This window comes from Ovis aries, chromosome 7 (genome assembly GCF_016772045.2).
Source record: "Ovis aries strain OAR_USU_Benz2616 breed Rambouillet chromosome 7, ARS-UI_Ramb_v3.0, whole genome shotgun sequence".
Classification (NCBI taxonomy): domain Eukaryota; kingdom Metazoa; phylum Chordata; class Mammalia; order Artiodactyla; family Bovidae; genus Ovis; species Ovis aries.
The window spans coordinates 100,230,788-100,258,073 of record NC_056060.1 but is presented as its reverse complement, the minus strand read 5'-3'; the positions used below and the strand labels follow the sequence as shown (position 1 = coordinate 100,258,073).

Here is a 27,286-nt window from a genome sequence, read left to right as displayed (position 1 = left end):
AGGAGACCCGTCCCTGTCAAACACGGAGGAGGGTGAACAGCAACGCACAGACGAGCCCCCGCGGTGCCCGCCTGGCTGCAGGGCCGCGCTCCGCCGGTCTCCACCTTCCCGGCAGCAGCCCCGTGCCCGCCAGCCCACCAGGTGGGAGACGCTGGTGGTGACCCCAGCACACTCCCGAGCGCCGGCCCGAGGGTGACTCAAGGGTCAGCTCCCCGAACACGCGCTTCCCCCGGCAGGCCGGGCTGTGCCCACGCATCTGACCTCCTGGAGCCTGGCGAAGGGCGCTAGGCGGCTCCCGCTGGGGGCCGGGGGCCGCGGGAACCGAGAGACCCCGTCCGTGTCCAGGTCCTGCTGCCTGGCCTCGCACGGCTCGCCGCTGGCCTGACCATGCGCTGCTGCAGCGAGAGCTGTGGGGGGTGACCCACTGCCCGCCTCCCTTGGCACCAGGACCTCTTCCCGCCTCCTCCCTGAAGCCCCTTCACCGGGCTCCCTACTCCGCTCCTCCCTCCTGCCCTGCGCTCCTGCTCGCCGTCTTTCTCTCTAGACTTAGGTTCCCCGAGGGCAGGAACCCCCGACAGTCACCATCACTGCTTTGCCCTGGCAGCTGGCACGCTGCCTGGCACGTGGTAGGCACTCACTAATGCTGGGTGAATGAAGGAACCAACCTGGCATTCCTTCAGGTCAGCCTGGCCTCTGAGAGCACCACTTTGGATCCTGTATCCGTTTTTTCTTGATGGGATTGGACCTCCCTGAAAACAGACACCGTGAGTGTACCTGCCTCTTTGAGTCTCTCCAGATACCAGGCTGAGTGCTGTCCACGCAGTTGGCTGTCCCTGGGGAGGGGAGGAGTTGCTGGAGCTCTGTGGGTGCCACGTGGGCCTCCGGAGGCCCCCAGCAGGACGCTGTGCCATGTGCCTGCCCCCCAGGCAGAGAGGGTGACGGGGAGGGGCCCTCGTCCTTAGTGAAAGTGAAATGAAAGTGAAAGCCGCTCAGTCGGGTCCGACTCTTTGAGACCCCATGGACTATATAGTCCATAGAATTCTCCAGGTCGGAACACTGGAGTGGGTAACCTTTCCCTTCTCCAGGGGATCTTCCCAACCCACGGATCAAACCCAGGTCTCCTGCATTGCAGATGGATTCTTTACCAGCTGAGCCACCAGGGAAGCCCCAGAATACTGGAGAGGGTAGCCTTTCCCTTCTCCAGGGGATCTTCCCGACTCAGGAATCGAACCCCGCTCTCCTGCATTGCAGGCGGATTCTTTACCAGCTGAGTCACAGGGAAGCCCCCTTGTCCTCAGAGCCTCTGCTGTCTGACCCGGAGGAGGTTGCGGGGGAGGAAGTGGACGCAGAGCCGCTCTGGTCTCCGCACGAGGCTGGGGGACCCGCCCGAGGCACGTCTCCTGTCTGGACTGCAGACCCTCCCCTCACCCCCATGAGACGATAAGTCCCCACTGTGATAGCTGGGATTCTAGGGCTCAAAAGCAGAACGCCCCTCTAACCCAGCATTTTTAACTTATATTCATCAAAAATGGAACTTCAGAGAGGAAAACAAATAGCCGTGGGGACAGACAGAGGTCACGGCTCCCTGCTAAGGAGCGCGGTCACGGGGGCTGGGGGGAAGCAGGAGAGCAGAGGGGTCCAGCCCGGGCCGGGGTTGGAGCGAGCAGGCAGGCGGCATCCTGGGCCGCTAGCTAAGGAGGCCCGTCTGAGCCTGCCCCGAAATCCGGCTCCAGGCCCCGCTCTCCACTGCCACTGCTGCTGCGCGCTATCGTGCCCAACTCTCTGACCCTGTGGACTGCAGCCCGCCAGGCTCCTCCGTCTATGGGATTCTCCAGGCAAGAACACTGGAGTGGGTCACCATTTCCTCCTCCAGGGGATCTTCCCATCCCAGGGATCAAACCCAGGTCTCCTGCTTGGCAGGTGAATACTGTTAAACCTGTATGGAAACTCTGGTGTTCACATATCCGTTACGTATGCATTTTATCAACGCTTGTATTGGGTGATTCTGAAGAAAGTCTTGAACAGCTGCAGACTTTAAAGGTTAGAGTTGCATCAGGTCCTGCTCACACTTGGATACACCCGCTTTGTGCGTGGCCTCGAAGTCTGCTTCTTGGGTGGTGTTATTTTGGATTGCAGTTTGGAAAGGTGTGGGTGCTTTGTTTGTTTGTTTGCGTATCTCCTTGAGATCCAGGACAAAGGAGCTTGAAAAGAGTCGCAGGTGTGTGATCATTTGGAAAGCTCCGTTTAAAGTTTTGAAACTTACTAAGTACTTTCATTTCAGCACTACTTGGGAAAAAATGGGAACTGTTCAGCTAAGGCAGTTTAAAAACTTTTGGCAATTTGTTATGTCTCCATTTAGAGTGAAATTATCTTGGGCATAATCAAAAGTAAAGCAGTTGTGTGGGAAAAGAGAGAGGTTGTTTATTTAGGGAGAAATGGAAGATTTGGGACTGGCAGTTATGCTGAGAAAGTCTGCATCACTTCATCAGTCATTCTGTCGCTTGAAGGGGCCTCTGTCTTCGTGTTTGTGGTTAATATCCTGTGGCGGCCATAAGTATGGCTTAAAATCTGAATGTCACACATGGGGAAACAACTCCCAACGTTTACAGAGAATCAGAGGTGTCCCCGGGGGCTCAGACGGCACAGAGTCTGCCTGCCGTGTGTGAGACCTGGCTTCGATCCCTGGGTTGGGAAGATCCCCTGGAGGAGGGCATGGCAACCAGTTCCAGTCTTCCTGCCTGGAGAATCCGACGGACGGAGGAGCCTGGCGGCTACAGTCCACGGGGCCCGCAAAGAGTCGGACACAACTGAGCGACTAATACTTTGACTTTCAGATACTGAAATGGCGGCTGGGTGTGTGCGTGTGTCTGAGAATTCTTCTGGGTTTTATTTTAAACCAGATCCCAGAGGCTCTGGGATACGTCCGCCAAGCTCTTCAACTTCAAGGCGACGACGCCAACTCCCTGCACCTCCTCGCCCTCCTGCTCTCAGCGCAGAAGCATTACCACGATGCTCTGAACATCATCGACATGGCCCTGAGCGAGTATCCAGAAAATTTCATGTAAGTGATCCCGGACTTACTTATTTTTCCTTACACAGAAGGTGTGAAATTTATCTCTTCAATCTATCCAAGTCCTTCATGAACATCCTGATGGTAAATAGTACAAAATCCTCTTTACTCTTATTTTTTAATGATATTTAGAAACAGTCTCTCAAGTCAACCTGAGGTGAAATACTTTATCCCTTTTTTTCCAGGGTGTACCCTTGAGGTATACAAGATGATTTGAAATTCATTATGGATGAACTATTTCATTTTAACAGTCATGCATTTTTAAATGAACATTAGAAAAAACACAGCTGCATCTCAAAGTGCGATTTCACAGAAACGATTGCTCAGAGGGAGACTGAAACTTTTTTAATGAGTTGTTTTAAGGTGAATTTAAAGGAAAATGTTAATATATGTGGATATGGCAAAAGCGACGTTGCATAAACGCCAATGACTAAAATTTGGGAATCACTGCTTTAGAGCTTGTTTATCCTACATTGCCAAGGACTTGCACGGATTCCAGGGGACCACCATATTGTAGGCGGCTTTGACCAGGGTACCTGACCCCTTTGTGTCTTCGTTGTATTCTCTTGGAAACGGAATTCCTTAAGTCAATCAACAGTATTTGTATGTAAGCTAAGAAATGTCATCACACACTGCCGTGAGCTGGAATTGCCTGCGCATCTTCACCTCTTCCCTCTGAATCCCTGAATCCAGGGCAGTGATTAGGCTTTGTTGGAAAGGACATTGTCTCTGGGGTTGCTCGGTTCCCATTTTATCCTCGGTGGAGTAGCTTAGTAACCAGTACACAGTGGTCAGAAACAGTGAGCAGTCCTGCAGGCTGGCAGGTCCTAATTCTGTAATGCAGGGTCAGCAGTGGGTGGGGGTGGCCCGGGGCAGGGGAAGAAAGATGGGCTGGCTCTCTCCGCTCTCAGAAACGCTGCGGATTGTAAGTGGCTCAGCCTTGGCTTCATCTCTCTGCCTCCTCCCCTCACGGTGGTTTTAATCAGTGCGTTTCAGCAACTCCCCTTGGAAAATTGGCTCACGCATTTCCATTACAAACATTTCTTTGTCTTCAAGTGGAATTGGCATTTCTCTTCTTCCCATCGAGAAAATTCTCGTTATAATCCAGGACACCTCTGACTGGAGGTTTCTTCTGCAGGCTCAGCTATTTATGCGGAGTGAATTAAAGGGCTTTGCCTCCGAGGTTGACTTCTTGCAGGTCTCAAGCTTGCTTTTCTGCTCTCTGAGGACATGTCTGGATTTAATCCAAGGCTGGTTAGCCCATGGAACCATAAAGTGGTTGAAACACTTTAAAAAAATACGGGGCCCATCAGTAAAGTTTAGCCTGATGCAACTGAACTCCGTTTCTCTCATCAATATGTATAAAGTGGTCGCTCCAGGCTCCCACCCTCAGCACCTTTGTTAGAAGCCAAACTCCAGCCTGTGGCTCTCGCGTAGACAGCCTGGGGCGTCATCCAAGAGAACAGCAGGCTTATTAAACTAATGGCCGCGCCACACTGCAAGCAGCAAACAGTGGTGGCTAATATGGTAATGCCTACAAGTGACAGCAGCTGACAGCCTTTTCAAGTAGTGGAAGTAAGGAACAGCAGTAGAGATATTTGAGGCATGCGAGCCTGTTATTTTAATGTTAAGCTGTGAGCTCAGAAAAGCAGAGCGTATGGCAGCGGGGCTCAGAGCCCTGATGACTTGTTTGCTTTTTAAATATTTGTATTTCTTCCTTTGTGATGGGAACTTCTTTCCAAGAATACTTTATTAAAAGTCGGGGGCCAGAGGTAGTCAGTAGATCCCATGGTTTCTTCCCATCCTGGGTAAAACATTTCAACACCAACCTAAACAAGATTCCCTGGGCACCTGTCCCACTGCCCTGTAGCGTCATCTGTCTGTGACCAGCTCGTCTCCCGCAGAGCTGCAGACTCTGGGAAGCCTGGGATGGCCTCGTGGGCCTCGTGTCTGACAGCTGTGACCCAGCCCCTGCCAGGGGGAGATGAGAGCAGGAAGACCTGCTGCTAGGACCAGGCCTCTCCGGCTGTTGAACCAAGAACTGATTGAACTAGCATCTTAGCCTGATGCAGAGGATTACAGAGCTTTTTGGTTCCCACTGGGGCTTCCCTGGCGGCTCAGGTGGTAACGAATCTGCCTGCGATGCAGGAGACCTGGGTTCGATCCCTGAGTGGGGGAGACCCCCTGGGGAAGGGAATGACTACCCACTCCAGTACTCTTGCCTGGAGAATCCCACGGACAGAGGAGCCTGGTAAGGTACAGTCGGACACGGCTGTGCAGCCAACACTGTGACTTTAACACTTGGTCCCCGTTAAGCCAAGGAACTTGAGCTCCTTCTCCAAGATACGTAACTGAGTTCTTAATAGAATCGGTTTATTCTGTGCTATCGCTGGCTGTGCCGGGTCTTCGGCGCTGCCCGCGGCTTTCCGCGGCTGCGCTGCGGATCGCGGGCTTCCCGTCGCAGGGGCTTCTCACCGCGGAGCCCGGGCTCCAGGGCGCGGGGGCTCAGCAGCGGCAGCGCGTGGGCTCAGCAGCTGCGGGCTCACGGCTCTGGAGCGCGGGCTCAGCAGCGCAGCACTCGGGCTTAGTCGCTCTGTGGCAAGCGGGCTCTTCCCGCACCAGGGCTTGAACCCGTGTCTCCTGCATTGGCAGGCGGATCGTTTACCTCCAAGCCACCGGGAAAGCCTGACCACCAGCTTTTATCATCTCATGGTGGCAGTCAGGACGGTTAGGCAACCCTGGAGGCACCAGCTGTTCCTCCGGCGGCAGTCCTCTGTCCTGGCCAGGGCGGTGAAGGCATTGGGCTCCAAGATCACGGCAGATGGTGCCTGCAGCCATGAAATTAAAAGACGCTTACTCCTTGGAAGAAAAGTTATGACCAACCTAGATAGCATATTCAAAAGCAGAGACATTACTTTGCCAACTAAGGTCCGTCTAGTCAAGGTTATGGTTTTCCAGTGGTCATGTATGGATGCAAGAGTTGGATTGTGAAGAAAGCTGAGCACTGAAGAATTGATGCTTTTGAACTGTGGTGTTGGAGAAGACTCTTGAGAGTCCCTTGGACTGCAAGGAGATCCAACCAGTCCATTCTGAAGGAGATCAGCCCTGGGATTTCTTTGGAGGGAATGATGCTAAAGCTGAAACTCCAGTACTTTGGCCACCTCATGCGAAGAGTTGACTCATTGGAAAAGACTCTGATGCTGGGAGGGATTGGGGGCAGGAGGAGAAGGGGACAACATAGGGTGAGATGGCTGGATGGCATCACCGACTCAATGGACATGAGTCTGAGTGAACTGCGGGAGCTGGTGATGGACAGGGAGGCCTGACGTGCTGCGATTCATGGGGTTGCAGAGTCGGACACAACTGAGCGACTGAACTGAACTGATGTTTCAATAATTGAAAGGCATTCCTATAAATATTATTACAATGAACACAGCAGCTTCACATGTGATATTTTGAATCCTTTAACATGATTAAATATTGAGTAGAAGCAAAAGACTACTTATTAAATCTATTTAAAATAAAAATGCAAGTAACCTATGTATAAGTGCTTCTAAGTTTAAGAAAAAACCCTTAATGTTGCTGTGAGTTTCCTGGACGCTCTACTTTCCCACCCCGACCTCTCCCTACACAGGTTAACTGCTCTCCTGAACTCTGTGTTGGGCAGTCTTTTGTGTTTCTATACCACAGATGTTGGTATTCCTAAATGATAAAAATTTCTGGGTTTGTGTATTTTAAAAAATTTTAATGGACTTGTACTCAGTAATAATACATTTTTATTCTTTTTCTCATTGCTTAGCTTTGTGTTTCTGAGGTTATCCCTCTTGCATACAGCAGCAGTGTGTTCATTTATACGAATGGTACTTTCTTGTATAAATACACCCGGATTTCTATTTCTCGTCTGCCATAAGTGGGTATGTGGGCTGTCTGCAGTGTCTGACTGTCATGAAGCATGGTGCTACAGATATCCTGACACAGTTCTGATGCCTGTGTGCAAGCCTTTCGTCAGGTGGACTCCTAGGAGCGGAATTGTTGGACCGTAGGATGCGTGTATCTTCAGGCTTACCGAATAATTCCAAACTGTTTTCCAGAGTGGTTGTGTGTATTCTCTTCTCCACCAGCGGTGCCCAAGAGCCCACGTGGCTCCCAACACCAACACTCAGACTTGGCGGCGCTGGTTAGTGGCACCCCATTGTGAGTTTAAGTGGCGTGGTGTTCATTATCGATGAGGTTGAACACCTTTTTGTTTGTTGGCCATTCAGCTTTTCTCTTTCATAAAGCACATGTTGCAGTCCTCTTTTCTACCTGGGCTGTCTCTTTCATAATAACTTGTCAGACTTCTTTATGTATAGTTCAAAAGGCTTTTGTTGGTTACCTGTGCGGTGAAGGTCCCCCAGTTCGTGTCCTGCCTTTGCTTTCTCTTACGGGATCTTTTGAGGAACAGGAGTTCTTGAAGTATAATTGAATCAGTTGAATCAGTCCTATCCAAGGATAGTAGTTCTGTGTCTGGCTTAAGAAGCCTTTCTTGTTATCTTCTAAAGCCCTCTCGGGTTATCTTTCATGCCTGAAGCTAGAGTCCCTATGGAACTGACTGCTTTGTGTATGGGGGATGATAAGGAGCAGGGTCATTTTCCCATGGGGATACCCAAGTGTCCAGCATCATGCATTGAAAAGGCTCCTTTCCCGTTTCTCCCCAGGACCGCTCTGGTCGTAAATCAAACATGGGTCCGTGGGAGGAGCTGACTGCGAGCTCCCCACTCGTCCCCACTGTTCAGGGCGCCCGTCTCTGCTGCTGCTGCTCCATCATCATTCTCGCAACGTTGTTATCCATGAGGTCGGTCCACCCCGTAACTTGCTTCTTGGGGGTGTCCCGGCTGTCCTCAGGCCTTTGAGCCTTCATATAAACGTTCATATTTGCTTTTCAAGTTCCACCAAAAAAAACTTGTTGAGATTTTGACTGGAATTATTGGATTGGCAAAAAAGTTTATTCAGGTTTTTTGTAACTCCTTACAGAATAACACAAATGATTTTGTGGCCAACCCAATACATTTCATCTAATAACTTGGTTGGGGGAAAGTTAGATGTCTCTAATTATTTAGACCTTTAAAAATATTTTTTAAATGAAGCTTTATAATTTTCTTTATAAACATGTCTCCAGTGTTTACTAGATTTATTCCTAGTTGCCTGAAAAATATTCCATGCTTTTCCACTTAAACCTTTATTTAAAAGGTTAAGAAAATTTCTTTCTTCCAAGAAGGCTTGCTAAGAGTTTGTTTCTTTAATCATAGACTGATATTAAATTTTACCAAGTGCTTTTTCTGTATTTATGAATATGATTATTATATAATTTTACTCTTTTAATCTGTGAATGTTATATTAATTGATATTTTTAAACATTAAATTAACTTTGCATTCTTGGAATAAGCCCAACTTGATCGTAATAGATTTATCTAGCTCTTTAATAGATTCAGTTTATTCATTTTCTAAAGAACATTTATGTTCATGTATGAAATAGATTATGATTTTTCTTTCTCGTTATATCCTTGTCAGGTTTTGGCATCGAGATTAAGCCAGCCTCATAGTGAGTTGCCGTAGTTCTTTTGTGTGTCTTTTGGAATCTTTGTGTAAGATTAAAATTATTTGTAAAACAATCTGGGACCGGTCTTTTGTCCATGGAAGCACTTCTGATACTGGTTTGTAAATGATTAAAGGCTATTGAGGTTTTCTGCGTCCTACTTTATTAATCCATGTTTAATACACTGTATGTGTTTTAAGAATGTGTCCATTTACTCTAAGCCCTAAGTTTTGTTGGCAGAGTTATTTATTTGTTGCTGTTCCGTTTCTCTGCCATGTCCGACTCTTTGCGACCCCGTGGACTGCAGCACAGCAGGCTTCCCTGTTCTTCACCATCTCCTGGAGCCTGCTCAAACTCATGTCCCAGTGATGCCATCCAGCCATCTCATCCTCTGTCCTCCCCTTCTCCTCCTGCCTTCAATTTTTCCCAGCATCAGAGTCTTTCTAGTGAGTCAGTTCTTCACATCAGGTGACTAAAGTTTGGGAGTTTCAGCTTCAGCATCAGTCCTTCCAGTGAACACTCAGGACTGATCTCCTTTAGGATGGACTGGTTGGATCTCCTTTCAGTTTAAGGGACTCTCAAGAGCTTTCTCCAGCACCACAGTTCAAGGTCCAGCTCTCACATCCATATATTAATACTGGAAAAACCATAGCTTTGGCTCTGCAGACCTTTCTCGACAAAGAAACGTCTCTGCTTTTTAATATGCTAAGTTTGTCACAGCTTTTCTTCCAAGGAGCAAGCGTCTTTTAATTTCATGGCTGCAGTGATTTTGGAGCCCAAGAAAATAGAGTCTGTCAGTTTCCACTGTTTCCCCATCTATCTACCATGAAGTGATGGGACTGGATGCCATGACCTTAGTTTTTTGAATGTTGAATTTTAAGCCAGCTTTTTCACTCTTCTCTTCCACCTTCATGTAGAGACTCTTCACTTCCTCTTCACTTTCTGTCATAAGGGTGCTGTCATCTGCGTATCTGAGGTGATTGATATTTCTCCCGGGAATCTTGATTCCAGCTTCTGCTTCATCCAGCCCAGCATTTTGTAGGATGTAGTCTGCATATAAGTTACATAAACAGGGTGACAGTATACAGCCTTGATATACTCCTTGACCAATTTGGAACCAGTCTGTTGTTCTGTGTCTGGTTCTAACTGTTGCTTCCTGACCTGCATACACATTTCTCAGGAGGCAGGCCAGGTGGTCTGATATTCCCATCTCTGGAAGAATTGTCCACAGTTTGTTGTGATCCACACAGTCAAAGACTTTAGCATAGTCAATAAAGCAGAAATAGATGTTTTTCTGGAACTCTCTTGCTTTTTCGATGATCCAGTGGATGCTGGCAATTTGATCTCTGGTTCCTCTGCCTTTTCTAACACCAGCTCGAACATCTGGGAATTCTCGGTTCACGTACTGTTGAAGCCTGGCTTGGAGAATTTCGAGCATTACTTTGTTAGTCTGTGAGATGAGTGCAGTTGTGCAGTAGTTTGAACATTCTTATATGACTGAAAGAATTATTTATAATGTTTTAACACTATTTACTGTCATATAGCATTTGTGGTTAAGTCTTTTTAATACTGTTTGATACTTTTTTTTCCCCTTGAACAATCTTGCCAGGAACCTGTTTGAAACATTGATCTTTTCAAAGAACCAGTGGTGTTTTTTTTAATCATCTCAAGTGTATATTTGCTTTCTCTTTTATGAATTTCTGTCCTTGTTTCTGTTATTTCTTTTCTCCTATTTTCTTACAGTCTGTTCTGTTTTGTTTTAGCTGGTTTTCTTTCTTTTCAGTTGGATGTTTAGCTCACATAGGAAGGTTTTTCCCTTTCTTATTTTCTGTTGACCTTTTTGGCCATGCTGTTGTAGGATCCCAGTTCCCTGGCCAGGGATTGAACCCAAGCCCTTGACAGTGAGAGTGCAGAATTCTACCCTCTGGTCTGCCAGGAAATCCCCCTTTCTTATTTTCTGACATAAGCATTTAAGATAAAATATTTCACCAAGTACTAATTTAGCTACAAACCACAAGTTTTGATATGTGAAATTTTTGTTACTGTTTAGTTCTAAATATTTTAAAATTTCCATTATTCTTTTTTGACACACTAATTATTTTAGAACTGTGTTTTATGATTATCAGATACTTGGATTTTTTAAAACTTAGCTTTTGTCAATGGTCTTTTAACTTCATTGAATTGTGTTCAGAGACTGCAATCTATATAAATTTGAAACTTGTTAAGACTTATATTATGGCCCAGCATATAGTCACTTCTGATAAATACTTCATATGTGCTTGAAAAGTTTCCTGCCTTTGGGGATAAATTTTGCTTTTATATATAAGGTCGAGCTGTCACCTGTGGTTTTGGATCTTACTTATTCTTATCAGTGTTGCTTTGTCTACGCCATCTATCAGTTATTGGGCAGAGGGGTGTTCACACGGACTCTGCCGGTAGACTGTACTATTTCACCACATAGTTATAGCAATTTTCGTTTTCTATATTTTAAAGCTGTTTTCTTAGGTGTGTTTAAATTTAGAATTGCTATGTGTGTTAGTGGTTCAGTTGTGACCCCCTGGACTGTAGCCTGCCAGGCCCCTCTGTCCGTGGAATTCTCCAGGCCAGAATACTGGAGTGGGTAGCCATTCCCTTCTCCAGGGGATCTTCCACACCCAAGGATTGAACCCAGGTCCCCTGCATTGGAGGCAGGTTCTTTACCATCTGCACCCCCAGGGAAGCCACAGAATTGCTCTGTCTTCCTTGGAAACCCTACCTTTTATCAATATGTAACAAACTGCATAATTAGGTTCATCATAGACCCACTTACAAATATCCATGTATACGTATACACACACGTCTATACACACACAGGGTCTGTGTGTGTGTACTTGGAATATCCTTCCATTCTTACTGTGAGCTTGTTACATTCTTACGTTGTCGACACGCTCAGTGCTCACTGTGTGTAGCTATTCCCTTCAGCTCAGGCTGACTGTCCCTGGAGCGGCCAGTTCACTCCCATCTGCTGTGAAGAGTGGCGGACTTGTGTTCATGTCTCCCCTTCATCTGTGTTTTCTGTTGTCCTGCTCTTTTCTCGTATCTGATCCTCTCCTACCTTCTTGCAGATCAGTTATGGTTTTATTACCTATCTTTCCTTTACTAATTTGGAAAAGAAGCATTCTGTTTTGATTGTTGCTGTTTAGTGATCAGCCTGGAAATGTTAGTGAGGGTCTGTTCTGGCCAAACTTTCTCAGTCTGTGTCCAAAATTGTGTCTGGCCTTTCTCTCAAAAGAGATTTTCACGCGGGACCCGCGAGCCCAGGCTCCTGCCTCCTGGCCGCTGAGGGCGGGCTCCTTTGGCCGGCGCTGCGCAGCCCGCCGCGGTGCATTCGGGCGCAGGCGCCGGCGGGGCTGAGGCGCCGGGGCGCCTGCGGCCGCCGTGGGGCGCGTGGCTGGGGAGCGAGTCCCGCGGGGCTCCCCGCTCTGAGTTGGTCTCGCTGTGTTTGCTGTTGGTGCAGGTTCTCAGGCACTGCTCCTTCTGGCATTTCCTGTCCTGCGGCTGCGGTTTCATTTCGTTTTCGTGGGCCTTGTTAGTTGGCGTTTGCTTTGCTGTTTAGCCAGGTGAGTTCCGCCTTTCGTCTCGAGTGTTTGCTCCTTTCACGTTTGATATGATCAGCGACGGGTGAGTGTGTAGCTGCCGCTTCTGTGTGCGTCTTGTCTTTCTTGTCTCTCTAATGCTGCCTTTTTCTTCTGTTGAAAACTTGTTTTCTTAAAGCCTTTAACTATTAAATGCCTAAACAAAAGGATGGAAAATTAGCATTGGCTGATTATATATTAAAAGTCTCTAACACACTGTATGTTTTTCCTGAAATAAAATTTAACAAAATACACATTTTTATATTGTGTTCATGGATTCTGATAGATTCACTGTCTCTTGTACTTGGTATAAGAGCCTCTGTTGTTCTTTCAAAATACAGCTTGGCAAAAATTTCCTAATTGATTAATATATTTTACTTAGTAATTCTCCTTATTAGTCCAAGAATATAGAAGTTGATGCTGGCTGATGTTGGAAACACTTCTCTCTACTGAAGACAGTGTGACCAGGGTGTGGTCAGGCCCTCGCCGACTTTGTGCTTCTGCCTGGGATTATTCATTTTTAGATAGAATATCACAGTAAGAGCTGACAGTCTGTTACTTTTGTCTTTGGAAAATATATCAGAGAGTATCGTGCCAATGGCGGATTTGAGAACTCTAGTGTAACTGAGTTTTATTCTAATTCAGCCCAGCCTTCCAAAGGCATCTAAGTATACCCAGCCACGCCAGGGTATAGCTTCTTGCCCTAAGACAAGTTGTGATTATACAGCTTTCCTAATTACAGATTTTCAGTTGATCTGAACTTTACTATTTCCTACTTAAATAGAGCTTATGAAGGCACTTATTCTCGGGCTCTCAGAGAGGCCATTAGTCAGCCACACACAGAAGCCATCAGATGTCACCCCAAAGCACAGAAAGCAGCCCTTGAAACCTCTCGAAGGCAAAAGAACAAGAGGGGCCCTTGTGGTGGTTTCCGATCCATGACTGTGCCGTGTCAGATGCCGAGATAATCCTCGAGTTACGAGCTCGAAAGACAAGCTCTCTTCATGGGCTTTCACTCGCATAAGTATGGACGCGGATTTTGCCGGATAATCATGTTTCTTTTTACACCAGTAGGAACTGACTGCATGGAAATGTGTGTAACTCCCATTCACGCACCTGTTTGTCCAGCAGTGACGATCTCCAGCCACGTTCTACTTTGTGTACGAGCACGCGTGCCCAGTTGCTCAGCTGTATCTCTTCGCCAGGCCCCTCCGCCCATGGAATTCTCCAGGCAAGAACACTGGGGTGGGCTGCCGTTGCCTCCTCCAGGGGACCTCCCCAGGCATCAGACCTGCGTCGCTTATGTCCCCTGCACTGGCCCGCAGGTTCTAGCACCACCTGGGAAGCCCGTTTTGCATACAGGCAACTCCTAGGAGCACTTCACACACTTCACACTACTTTAATCATCATGAGAACACCAGAGGCTGGTAGTATTATCATCCTCATTTTGTAGATAAGGACACTAAGGCACAGAGGGGTTAAGCGGCTTGTCCAAGATGATGCGTCTCCTCGGTGTCGGGGTTGGGCTTTGGGCCCAGGCAGCCTGGCCTCAGCCTCTGTGTTCTGTGCCTTGGAAGCTCTGCGCTCCCCTCACATTCCAGTTGCCGTGTGAGGGGCTGGAGAGGCTGCCCCAGACAACAGAGACGCTCCATGTTCTCTTCAAGCCAGCAGTCGCTGTGAGCAGGGGCTCGTCCTGTCTCCTCCGTTATTCTCTTCAAGAAACCAGAAAACGTGGTGAAGAGCATCCTTTTCTTGAGTGGAGTATATGTCTGATTTAAAACAAGTCATTACTTGGCAAGTAAGACTATGCCTTTTTCTCACTCTGTCTCACTCAACACACACTCTCAGAGAAACTCAGTTTTAAGTTGAAATATCATATTGAGTAATGTTTCAATGTAGGGATTACTGAGAGGCCAGGTGTTATGGGCTATTTTTATGTCTGAGCTGAGTGATGAGGTAATGAACATGCCCATTAAATCTGTATTTGATAGAAAGTTGGAACGCAAGGAAAGAGGCTGTTCATCGTGTTAAACTGGAGGAATGACCCATGGAAAGATGTCTGGGAGGGATGAGCTCACGGTAACTGACTGGCAATGCCCCTTCCTCAGATACAAGTTTGGGCAATCTTTGGGCAAAGGGTAGTGAGTGACTGCCTAAAGGATACCACAGATCAAAGTGGAGTGGGTTCAGCGGTGCAGTAGCTTGCTTAAAATCAGACTTCCATAATGACAACAACAAAAACTCAAATAAAAAAAAAACAAAAAAAAATGAACAAAGGGTTTGAATAGACCTTTCTCCAAAGCTTCTTGGTGGCTCAGAGGTTAAAGCGTCTGCCTGGAATGCAGGAGACCAGGGTTCGATCCCTGGGTCGGGAAGATCCCCTGGAGAAGGAAATGGCACCCAACTCCAGTACTCTCGCCTGGAGAATCCCATGGAGGGAGGAGCCTGGTAGGCTACAGTCCATGGGGTCGCAAAGAGTCGGACACGACTGAGTGACTTCACTTCACTTTCACTTTCTCCAAAGCAGATATTCAAGTGGCCAATGAGCCCATGGAAATAGTCTTAGCATCGCTAATCATTAGGGGAAGCAAATCAAAGCCACAATGAGATACCATTAGGATGGCTATTATTAAAAAAAACAAAAACAAACCAGCAGATAGTAACAAGTGTTGGAGAGGGCGTGGAGAAGCCAGAACTTTGTGCTCTGCTGGTGGGAATGTGAGATGGTGCAGCTGGAAAATAGTGTGGCGGCTCCTCACAATAATAAAAGTAGATTATTGTGTGGTCCAGCAATTCCACTTCTGGGTAAATACTCAAAAGAATTGAAAGAAGGAACAGAGGCTGTACACTCGTGTTCATAACAGCAGTATTCATAAGACCCAAAAGGCAGACGCCACGCAAGCGTCCATGGATGAGTGGATAGATGAGCAAAGTGTGACCTATATACATGGAATATGATTCAGGTTTTTAAAAGGAAGGAAAATCTATTAAAAAAAAAAAAAAAGGAAATCTGAAATAAGCTACGAAATATGCCGCAACGTGGATGAAACTCGAGGATGTTTTGCTGATAGAATGAGCCGGTCACAAAAGGACAAGCCCTGCATGGCTACTCTTATATGGGAGGCTTGGGCTGTGAAGAAGGCTGAGCGCCACAGAGCTGATGCCTTTGAACCGTGGTGCTGTAGAGACTCTTGAGAGTCCCTTGGACAGCAAGGAGATCCAACCAGTCCATCTTAAAGGAAATCAGTGCTGAATATTCACTGGAAGGACTGATGCTGAAGCTGAAGCTCCAGTACTTTGGCCACCTGCTGTGAAGAGCTGACTCATTTGAAAAGACCCTGATGCTGGGAAAGATTGAGGGCAGGAGGAGAAGGGGATGACAGAGGATGAGATGGTTGGATGGCATCACCGGCTCGATGGACATGAGTTTGGGCAAACTCTGGGAGTTGGTGATGGACAGGGAGGCCTGGCGTGCTGCAGTCCATGGGGTCGCAGAGTCGGACACGATTCGGCAACTGAACAACAGCAGGGGCAGTTAAGGATGGGGGGCCTGCTTCCTGCCTATCTGTGCCCGAGGAGCCGAGGCCCAGGGGGCTGTCCCCCGCCCCCTCCCACAGCTCACAGCGTGAGCGCGGGGGCCACCGTGGTGCTCGAGCGCTTGGGAACATGGACCACCGCTGCAGCCGCCCGTGCTGCTCGGGAGCCGCAGCCCCAGGCCTCCCTGGGCACCTGGGAAGCAGCAGAGACAAACCAGACCTCCCGATGTGCTGAGAGAAAGTGAGGGCAAAGCGCCCGGGGTCACAGGAGCAGTGCTGTGCGAGGACCCTGGCCCCGCGTGGGCTCTGAGCCCGCTCCGCCCCTGCCCGCTCCGCCGGCCCGTGTCCAGGCACCCGACGCCTCCCCGTCTGGCTCCCACTCTGACTCTGCGTCGCACACCTTCACGGCTTCCTGAGAGTCCGTGTCTTGGGGGACCGAGCCCCCTTCCCTCGGGGTCTGGGTGACTGTAGGGTCCCCATCCTTTCAGCAACTGCCTTTATCCCTGCAGGGGCCCGGTGTGTCCTTCCTTCTTGAGTCCCCATCCTCAGACGTGGGGACACGGGGAGGCCTCTGCCGTGGCAGCTGAGTCAGAAGTAAAGATGAAGGGACTCCTCTGGCGGCCCCGGGACTCCGACTCTGTGCGTCCACCGCCGGGATGCAGGTTCACTCCCTGCTCAGGGAGCTGGGACCCTGCGAGCCCCCGGCGAGGGGCCAATCGGCTCTCGGTTCACCCTGCCCGTGTTAGAGACACTCAGTGGTGGTCCTGGTTGAGAGAGAATGAAGTCTCTATTTTTGGAGCTAGGGTAGTTTCCTGGGAAAGGGTGCTTTCTAGTTTTCCCTGCTTGCGTCTTTCCGTAGCAGAGGGCTCCCTGGGCCCAGACCGCTGCTCACCCACTCGCTCCCCAGCTCTGGGGCGGCTTCTGGGCCTCTTGCTTCTCTGCACCCCCTCCTCCCGGTTCCACCCGGTCAGACGGTGCCCAGGAGGCCATCCTGACTGCTGCTCTGAGGGTGGCACTGAAGGGCACGGCTCCCATTGCCAACACGTCACTCGCAGGCCCAGAGCCGCTCTCCCAGGCCTCGGCGGCCTGGTGTACATGTGTTCTCGCTCAGCCCTCCCGGGCACTTCAGCTGAGGTTCCAGGACCCTAATCAGAGTTGAGGTTAGTAGCTGAAGTGGGAGCAAAAAATGAGCCAAACTGGGGTTTCTCAGGGTGATTTATTGCCGCTAAATATGTCCGTTGTTTGTTTGTGCTAAAAATATCGCTAGGAGGATGGGGGAGTGTCCAGACTGTTGACACTTCGACTGAAAGGCCCAGCAGAGTGTAACTGATACGGGGCCCAGCGAGAGGCCCTGCCCGTCCGGAGAGGAGGCCAGCGGCCGGCCTCGGCCTGTGCTGGGGGTGGGCGCGCCTGTAAAGCCAGGTGTCTCCCCGCGGGCTGGCTTTGGCCAAACAGAAGTGGCGCCAGTGCTCCCGGAGCCATCAGCTCGGGGAGCCCTGGCCGGGGAGACAAGGAGGCCGGCGGGGGGGGCCCCACACCTGCCAGCACCCTGTGCGGGGTCTCCTTCCCTGGCTGCGGGCCCTGAGTGTGGTCGCATTTCCAGAACTTCCTCAGTGGTAGAGGCTCCCAGAGAAGACGGCGAATGAGCCCCCTGGGCCAGCCGCTCTTCGTTTCCAGCCACACTCTTCAACCCTCCTTTGGTGGTTCTGTTAGCCAGCCGAGCAGGCATCAGCCTGCGCTCTGGGGTTTGTGATGGGCACCAGGCGCTCAGTCTCCGACGAGCTCGCAGACCAGGGGTGTCCGTCCGGTAGCCACGGACAGACTTCGGTCAGCAGAGTCCCTGTAAGTGAATGCACATCTCAGGGATGTCTGGATTTGATTAGCTTTGGGGTGGGCAGGCATGGCTCCGAAGAGGCCTTGAAGCCAGCTCCTGTTCTCTTGCCTGGTTCAGGAAGACGGTTGAGCTCTCCAGCCTTGAGGCAGACACCCCGGGCAGTGGCGATGGTCCAGCGCTCTGCACTCAGGCGCCCTTTCTGTGGCTGACAGCGTGAGTGGTGCCCTGGCTCGGAACACTGGTCCCCACTGGCCACGCTCAGCGAGGACCTTGTTGTTCTTAGGCGCTCAGTTGTATCCGACTCTTTGCGACCCCATGGATTGTAGCCCACCAGGCTCCTCTGTCTGTGGGATTTTCCAGGCAAGAATACTGGAGTGGGTTGCCATTTCCTATAGCACAGCCACCAGAAAGTCACCCAGAGAATCTCTCTAAAAGGAAAGGAAGGTTCAAGACCACAGGTGGGGGGGTGTCCTTCATTTATGACCTTAATGTAAGTGGTTGATCAAAATGGCCACCGAATTTAAGAATAAAATACCTTCAAAATTCTTACTGGAATGAAATAAACACAGAACTGCCTAAGTGTAGGGACTATGGGAAGTGTTTTCCTGGAGGTCTTAAAAAAAAATCAGACCATTGAAAGTAAAAATGGAGAGTTATGAAGTAGAGCGGTGCTTTTTGAACTTAAATTTGCACACAAATCACCTGGGAATCTTGTTACATGAAGATTCTAATCCATCAGGTCTCGTTCTAATGCGTTAGAACAAGATTCTAACCCGTCTTGTTACATGTGACTGCTCTGTCCACGGGATTCTCCAGGTACCAACACTGGAGAAGATCCTTCTCCACAGGGTCTTCCCCGTCCAGGGAGCAAGCCTGGGTCTTCTGGCCTGCAGGCAGGTTCTTACTGTCTGAGCCACCAGGGGGGCCCGCACTGGGCCTGGCGTGGGTGGGCGTCCTGCACTTCTCCCAGGTTCCCAGGGCGTGCAGCAGGCGCCGCCCTGACCGCATTCTTGAGTATCGAAGCGTCCCCTGCAGGGCCCTCAAGGCCTTTCCCAGGTCTGGGTTACCTATCTATCTACATAGTTTTCTTTTTCCAATGAGTCGACCAACAGCTGTCAACACGGCAGTTAGGTGAGCCAGATGATGAAGGAAGCTGAGCAGACAGATCATTCGTTCAGATGATGCTTGTTGGTCCATCTCCATGAGTGATCTGTTCCCCAAGTGGTTATGGGAGCCGTCATGTGACTGGTGCCAAACCCTCCTCCTTCCGCCTGTCCTCAGAGGGTCCTCGGGGGTCCGGGAGCGCCAGCCCCGGGCCTGCACAGCTGTACGCCCACCATTGCAGGCACGCCTGGGTGTGGCTGAGCCCATGGAGATGCGTCAGGCCAGGTGGCCCGGTGACCAGTCCCGGCCCCGCTCCCTCTGTCGACGGTGACTCAGCCCGGATCAGAGACCATGTTTTGCAGAGAACACCCTGTCCCGGGATCAGCCTGCTGAATCCAGTGGGAGAGCCAGGGCTCCGAGACCAGCAGGCCGTCAGAAACTCGGGCAAGGAGGAGTCAAGATGGATTTCCTTCACCAAAGCCAGCCTGGAACCTGAGGGCTGCCGCTCACCCCGGTGTTGGAGGGCTGGTCGGCGGTGTCTGATGACGGCCGGTCGGTGACCGGCGAGGGGCCTGCTCAGCGCTCTCAGACTCCGTCCCGGCATCGGGTTTCCGCCTCTTCTGCCTCACCACGTGCTCCTGGCGCCCCGCTCGGCTCCTCTCCCCTTCTGCTCCGTGGCTGCCCAACCATCTTCCCCACCTCACACTGCGTCTCACTGCACCTGCCCCCTCCCACCCCTGCCCCCTGTGCGGTCTCTTCCGCCTGCTGACGCTCCCCACGGGTGTTTTGCAGCCGGTCCACGCCAGCCCTCAGCTCAGGCCCCCGGAAGAGAGATGGGGGCGGTGTTCGAGGTCCCCGTGGCCACTGCCCCACTTGGGCAAACACCACAGGCATTTTCTGCACAGCTGTTTTGTATCCTGGCTGACATTCAGCTGCTAAACAAAGACAGGTCCCTGGCAGGCATAGCCCAAGCGCTGCAAACAGATCAGCAGAAAATACCAGACGTTCCGGCTTGCCGAGGTGTTCTTTCTGAGTCAGCGGCCTTGACGACAGCGTTTACGGATCTGATTAGTGAGGGTTTGTTTATTAACATGTGTGTTTCCTCCTTGATGCAATTAATGCGCGCATTTTCCATGCTGTCAAGTAAGATCGGAGGGAGTTTGTTACTACAGCGTTTCTCTAAACGTTCCTAATTTATTGTCATCGACAGCTCTTCATCAGAAAGCTTGGTGAGGCATACTAGATTTCAGAATTTAGCAATATCTCCTCTTTGGTTGTGTTCTCAGGTCCCAGCGTTATATCCCAGACTCCAGACCCCATTCTTTGAGCACACGGGGACGATCCTGCCTTGGCTTGAGGTGGTCCCTCTGCCTGCCTGGAAGGCCTCTCCCCAGAGCCCGTCCCTCCCGAACTAGAAAAGCCCCCTCGGTTGTCCTCCATGGACCCTGCCTCCTTCCTTTGGCGCTGCCAGATAACCTCGTCAGTATGTCTGTGGGTTTATCACATATCCTGTGTCTAGACCGCTAGACCGTGAGCTTTTGGTGAGGGGAGGAATAACCGCGTCTTACTCCTCTGTGTGGCCTCAAGGGCCTATTAGGCACTTTTTAAATGACTAACAAAAAGATGAACAGATCCATGATCAGGCACGCTCACAACTGCGCAGCTCTGCCGTTCCGTCGCTCAGTCGTGTCCAGCTCTTTGTGACCCCATGGACTGCAGCACGCCAGGCTTCTCTCTTTCCTGTCTCCTGGAGTTTACTCTAACTCATGTCCACTGAGTCTATGCTGCCATCCAACCATCTCATCCTCTGTCGCCCCCCCCCCCGCACCCCGCCTCGGTCTTTCCCAGCATCAGGGTCTTTTCCAGTGAGTCACTCCTTCACGTCAGGCGGCCAAAGTATTGGAGCTTCAGCTTCAGCATCAGTCCTTCCAGTGAATATTCGGGACTGATCTCCTTTAGGATGAACTGGTTTGCTCTCCTTGCAGTCCAAGGAACTCTCAGGAGTCTTCCCCAACAGCACAGCTCAAAAGCATCAGTCATTTGGTGCTCAGCCATCTTTATGGTGAACTCTCACATCCGTACATGACTCCTGGAGAAGCCATAGCCTTGACTATATGGATCTTTGTCAGCAAAGTGATGGCTTTTTAATACGCTGTCTATGTTTATAAGTAAACAGATGAAAAGAAATATGCAAATGAGATGAGGAAGAAGCTAGTTGCTGCGTGGGGAGGGGCGGATCAGAAACGTCAGACAGAGGGACTTTCACGGTCGTTGGGAGGGTCCCTGGGAAGAGGGCGGAGAACACAGGCAGAGAGGTAGGAGGGCCTGTGAGGGGTCATGTCTGGGTCGCATGGGGGTGGGGCCCAGGGTAAAGCTAAACCAGAGGGATGTGCTCGAGGTAGGGTGTCCAGGGAGTGAGGAAATCTTCCTAGGGGTGAAATTGGAGATTAAACCGGGCCCTGGTGCATTGCCCAAAGTGCCTGATGAGAACTCGTGACGCCACAGACCCCAGAGCTTCACCAGGGGCCCACATCTTCTCTCTCAGCGCTACACTAAGCCAGGCAGTTATTTTGAGAGTTACTCTGGGATTCTCAAAAAAATTCCAAAAATAGGGTAAAATATTATTTCTATTAGTTCTAATGAAAAGTAAAACCCTGATTAACTGTGTCCGGCAAGTGTCTAGAGCTTTATATGCACCTGACTTTTGAGGGAAGAAGCAAGTCACAAAAAGCAAATGTAATCATTTTATTCAGAATCACGCATCCTAGGAACAACACCTCAGCAGCCCCAACTCCTCTTTCCCTGCAGCCCTGCCCAAATTTCAGGGCCTCCTGAGTTGGGAAGATCCCCTGGAGAAGGAAATGGCAACCCGCTCCAAAATCCCTGCATAGAGAATCCCACCCATGGAGGAGCCTGGAGAGGGGGTCACAGAGAGTCGGACACACACGCACACGATCTGTGCCTAAGCCAGAAACCTTACCTCATCTTTGTGGCAAGTCTTTATTTTACTGATTGGGCTGTATATTCTCTGAGGGCAAGGAACTGTATTTTATGCCTCTTTCTCTTCCACACAGCATCTAACGGAGATCTTTGCAGATTTTGTCTCCATATGCGTGCTCAGCCCTATCTGATTCTTTGTGAGCCTATGGAAGGTAGCCCGGCAGGCTCCTCTGTCCAGGAGATTCTCCAGGCAAAAATACAGGAGTAGGTTGCCATTTCCTGCTCCCAGGGAGCTTCCTGACCCAGGGATCAAACCCATGCCTTCTGTGTCTCCTGCATTGTAGGTGGATTCTTTATCACTTGCACATTTTAGGGTTTTAAATATTTAACAGTGGATTAGAAAATGCTACATATCTTCGTTAGTGTCAGTAGTGTGTTTAGAATACGTTAAGTCTTTCTCTTGTTTCTTGTCCTGCGCTTTGGAGTCAAGTGGGTTTGGGCATACATTTCTGTTCTGCCAGGATCCAGCTGTGTGAACTCGGGCAGAAGACTTAGCTTTCGGCCTAACTTGAAGAGATGTTGCAAGAATCACGGATTACATGTTTACAGCGTCTGGCAGCCACTGTGGTTACTGTTATTATTTCACTTGTCTTGGAAGCAGAAGCTTCCTGGCTTATAGCTCATTATTCCACAACGGAGAGCTCTTGTATTTTCTGGAATTGCATTTCCATTTGAGAGTTTTAGCTTCTGTTTACTTAAGGCTGGCTTCAGTGGTTGGGGGGCAAGGAGGTTTGACCTGAACCTTGAAAGCTAAGTAGAGAAGGCTTTAAAAGCAGAAACGGATGGAAAAGTAGCTCCAGACAGAAGGAACAGCCTGCCCACAGACTCAGGGGCGTGAGGAGGGTGACCGCAGAGGGAGGCTGCCCTGACTAGGATGGGGGTGCTCCTGGCAGGTGGAGCACATGGGCAGGAGCCAGGCCCTCAGGGGCACTGCCCGAGCTGCCAGATTTGGGCTCCAGGAACATCGTCAGTCTTCATTAACTTCCTGTAAGGATTCGAGGAGTCTCTGAACAAAGAGTTTTAAAATTAGGTTAATGGACTTTGAGCCAGCTGCAGGGAACAGGAAGAGGCCATTCTCCCAGCACCTGACGTCTGACTGCACTTGGAGAAACACCTCACTTGGCCGTGGTTGGACCGGGGGTGGGTGTAGCCGTCCACCGGCTGCCGCCTCCGTCGCATCAACAGCTCGGCGCGCTGAGACAGCCGCAGGTGGGCGGTCTCGGGATTTCTGCCTCAGGGTCTCCTCCATCCGTGGGATCTGCGGCCTCTTGGGACATCAACCGCGGCCCGTGAACGCCAGTCGCTGTGTGTATCTTCGAGTCTGTCCTAGTGGAACGTGCCCCCAGCCAGGCGTTTGCAACAGTCCTGAGATGCGCGAGTAGGGCTCGGCGGGAAGGGCGCCAGGCGTCCCAGGGTCTCTTCTGGCTTTGTTCTCCGCCTCACCAGCCAGGCCCAGGGCCGGGCTCTGAGGCCAGCCCTCTGCCCCCCACTTCTGCCTGCCTTCAAGGGCGGGCCAGATTCAGGGGTCCCGGAGGTCTGCCATCATGCAGGACACGCCTGACGGTGGGCGAGTGGCTCTACCCCCAAGCCCTGTCCCCGGCCCCTCTGCCCCCCCAGCCCCTCTGTCCCTGGCCCCTCTGCTGCCCCAGCCCCTCTGTCCCCAGCCCTGTCCCCAGCCCCCTGTCCCACAGCCCCCCCATCCCCAGCCCCCTGTCCCTGGCCCCAGCCCCTCTGCCGCCCCAGCCCCCCTGTCCCCCAGCCCCTCTGGCCCCAGCCCTGGCCCCGGCCCAGGCCCCAGCCCCGGCCCCTCTGCCACCCCAGCCTCTCCATCGCGCTGCTCCCCTTCCGCTCCTGGTCCAGCGCCTTCCCCATCACTCGGGCTCAGCAGTTGTACTATTGTTCTTCCCGTCGGGTTTTCTGAAATCCAGCCCACACCTTTTCAACTCCACGTCCTGAGTCAAGTGTTTGAAAGCTGTTATTTCATGTTAATTAGAAGTTCTTTTTCCGCCAGGAAGCCTTGCACAGAACTGCTCTCCCAAGCTGCAGCCTAGAGACAGGCTCTGGCGTCTTGTCCAGTTACAGGAGCCGTGATAACTGCTCTCAGAGCCGAGCTGCCTGCTGGGCGGAGAACTACCCCCCAACCTCCTGGCCTCTGTGGGCAGGCCCGCTTTAAGCCTGGCTCAGTCAGAGGACCCGGGGGCTTCCGAGAACCCACCGTGGTCCTGGCAGGGTGGCCCATTGGCCCGACTGGCTTGGTGCCCAACCATCACCTGTGAGGTCTCTGGCGTCCAAGCAGGGCTCCCCCACAGCTGACAGGCGGCTTCCTCGGTAACACGCCTCCCAGGTGACCTATGTTTGCTGGAAGACTCTGCTGGAAACGTGGTAAAGAATCTGTCTGCAACTCGGGAGACCAGGGTTCCATCCCTGGGTCAGGAAGATCCCCTGGAGGAAGGAATGGCAACCACTCCAGTCTTCTTGCCTGGAGAACCCCATGGACGAAGGAGCCTGGTGGGCCACAGTCCACGGGGTTGCAGAGAGTCAGACACGACTGAGTGACTCACATTTTCACTTTCACTTTTAATACTTTCTGGTGAAAAAAGTACTCCCACTACCTTCTAGACTCATAAAGACACTCATGAGGCAACATCTGCCTCCTTAAAAACCCCTGAAGACAGCCTGAGTAGCTGCCGTTCCCTGCAAGCAGTCCTGGAAAGGCCTCCAGGAACGTCACTCCTTGAGGTGTTTTTGAGCCGAAGCCAAGCCCTACCTCCATCTGGCCTCACTCTCTCTGCCCGCCGCTGGTAGGCTAGGCCCTGCTGCCCTCATTTCTTGGCCTGTGGTTCTTTCCCCCACCCCGGCTTCTGCAGCCCCAGGCTTGAGGGGACCACAGCCCTGACCCCGGGGGGCCGCCAGCACCTGCTCGGACTCCACTGGGAGGGAGAGGATGGTGCCAAGCCATCCCGAGCTCGGGTGGCGCCTCTCAGGACCAGCTTATTCCAGCTCATAGGGGAAAAGAGACTGCCCACCTCAGAAGTACCTGCCTTCAAATGAGTGGTCTCTAGTGAGGAATTCTCCTATAAGTCTAACTTCAATCACTAGAAACATTTTTCTTTATCGTCTGTGGTTTAGAGAGAAAATGCTGATTTGAAGCTTGTTGACCTTACGGTGCTAAGCACTGTGGAAGGAAGGCCAGAGAGAGATACTGGGATTTTCTTGTTGAAGGGAGATGAACACCACCGACTGAGAAGGGTCCTTACAAAGGCAACCTGTAAAGGGCCGAGCGGGGGCACACAGAAGACTTCAACAAGCAGGAGCTCCTCCCTGTCTTCGTCTTCCTTTTATTAACAACAAACACCGCCTCACAAGAACTTCCCAGGTGGCACTGGTGGCAGAGAACCCAGCTGCCACTGCAAGAGACGCGGGTTCGATCCCTGGGTCGGGAAGATTCCCTGGAGGAAGAGATGGCAACACACTGCGGGACTCTGGCCTGGAGAATCCCATGGACCGAGGAGTCTGGTGGGCTACAGTCCACGGGGTCGCAAAGAGTCGGACGCAACTGAAGTGACTTTGCACGCCTGTGGCGCACACAGAGCAAAGATGAAGGTGTGATTAAGTGGGATCCGTGGGAGACTTGTGTGATGAGATGGGGTTTTGGTGAATTTAGGAGGAATCAAGGAGAGACGTGGATTAGCAGAGGTTAAGATTGAGAACATGGCGTATACTCTCAGAGTTATGATAAAAAAACAGACTCTGGAGAATTACATGGGGCCTCCCAGGTGGCTCAGCGGTGAAAGAATCCACCAGCAGTGAGGAGACATGAGTTCAATCCCTGGGTTGGAAAGATCTCTTGGAGGAGGAAATGGCAACCCACTCAAGTATTCTTGCCTGAAAAATCCCATGGAGAGAGGAGCCTGGCAGGCTGCAGTGCATCAACAGACGCGACTGAGCTCACACGCACGCTCTCTGCAGTGAATTAGGCTGGTAGGAGCAAAGAGCCCAGTGGAAAACACGGCGCCAAACGGGCTGGTGACACACGGTGCCCTGCAGGCAGTCTGCAAGGCCTCGATAAGGAATTCTGACTCATCATTACAGGTGGTCAAGAGCCACTGTAGTTTCTTGAGCTGGGCGTGGGAGTGACGTTTAGATGCGATTTCTTTATGTACGATCTCTTAGAGCCGGGAAAGTGAGAGGATAGCACGGCCATCGGGACGGAAGCTGGGCTCAGGCTGGGGCTTCACAAGGACAACGGCAATGAGCCCGGGAACCAAGGGAGCTGATGCCAGAGGGAGTGAGCAGACTGCGAGCAGAGGGGCTCTGAGAGGTCGGGAAAGGGAGAAGGGGCCACGCTGAGTGCCCTGGCGGCCTGGACGGGCCATGGGCAGGGCCAGGAAGAGGGAGAGGCAGTCACAGTGGTGACTTGGTGAAGTCCTTGCCCCATCAGAGCAGGGCTGGAGCAGATCCAGAGGGGAAGGCCTCACCCAGGCCCCGCTTTTCATGAGCCCTGGGTGCAAGCTGTCATCTCCTTCATGCAATGAGGATCACTGCGTAACGTCACTGATAGATATTTATATCAACCGAGTCACATCACGTGGAGTTTTGTAAATCAAAATTCACTTTTGATGGATTTTTGAGGTTTTGCAGATAAGGTGGTTGTGCTCTAAAAAGCGCCCTGTTCCTAAAATCTCTGTGTCCTGAACGAAATCAGCCGCTCGGATGCTTTTCACCTGACCACCCGTGGCGGCACTGTGCCGACGTCGCCGTGGGGCCGAGACTCGGGCAAAGCCGGATCCTGCCCCGCGAGCTCTGGAGTCCCCGGCTGCCGCGCTTCCCTCGGGTCCAGCCTTCGGACGCCCCCTCCTGTACGGTGGCCAGAGTCCCTTCCGGTTCCTTAGGGAAAACCCGAACGGACGCTGTGCCCCCCCAGCAGGGTTCCCAGAGCTCCCGGCCGCCCGAGCCGTCCTGCCGGGCTCCGGCCTGAGCTGTGTCCTCCCCTCTGTCTCCCCACGCAGACTGCTGTTTTCCAAAGTGAAGCTGGAGTCCCTCTCCCGGGGCCCGGACGAGGCGCTCCTCACGTGCAAGCACATGTTACAGATCTGGAAATCCTGCTACAACCTGACCAACCCCAGGTAAGAGGCCAGGCGCGCGGCGTGCGGGCATCGCGCGGCGTGCGGGCATCGCGCGGCGTGCGGGCATCGCGCGGCGTGCGGGCATCGCGCGGCGTGCGGGCATCGCGCGGCGTGCGGGCATCGCGCGGCGTGCGGGCATCGCGCGGCGCCCGGCATCTGGCGGGACGGGCTCTCCAGCCCCGTGCACCCCCGGCCGCGCGGTGGAGCCTCACGTCTGTCTTTAAGGGCACGTTAAAGCGTTTGATGAATCCGCCAAGTTATGGGTTTCTTATGCTTTTGCCGCCACGGTGGCCTGCTAGGCTCAATTCCAATCGGTCTCCTTCTGATTTCGCTCAACCAGCCATTTACATGATTCCTTTGAAGAGTCTTACCATCTTGCTAGCGATTTGTGGATAGACTAGTCAGTTATATATTCCAGATGGTGTTC

The 27,286-nt window shown here is 51.4% G+C and overlaps 1 protein-coding gene across 15 annotated transcripts in view; it reads left to right on the top strand.

The window, feature by feature from the left end:
- Window positions 1-27,286, top strand: part of TTC7B (tetratricopeptide repeat domain 7B) — a 271,518-nt gene that overhangs the window by 184,873 nt on the left and 59,359 nt on the right. For all 15 annotated transcript variants that reach the window (XM_060418491.1, XM_060418490.1, XM_060418489.1 and 12 more), the window contains 2 exons: window positions 2,901-3,061; window positions 26,743-26,859. In XM_060418491.1, coding sequence (XP_060274474.1) covers window positions 2,901-3,061; window positions 26,743-26,859 — 278 coding nt within the window. The remainder of the gene's footprint in view (window positions 1-2,900; window positions 3,062-26,742; window positions 26,860-27,286) is intronic.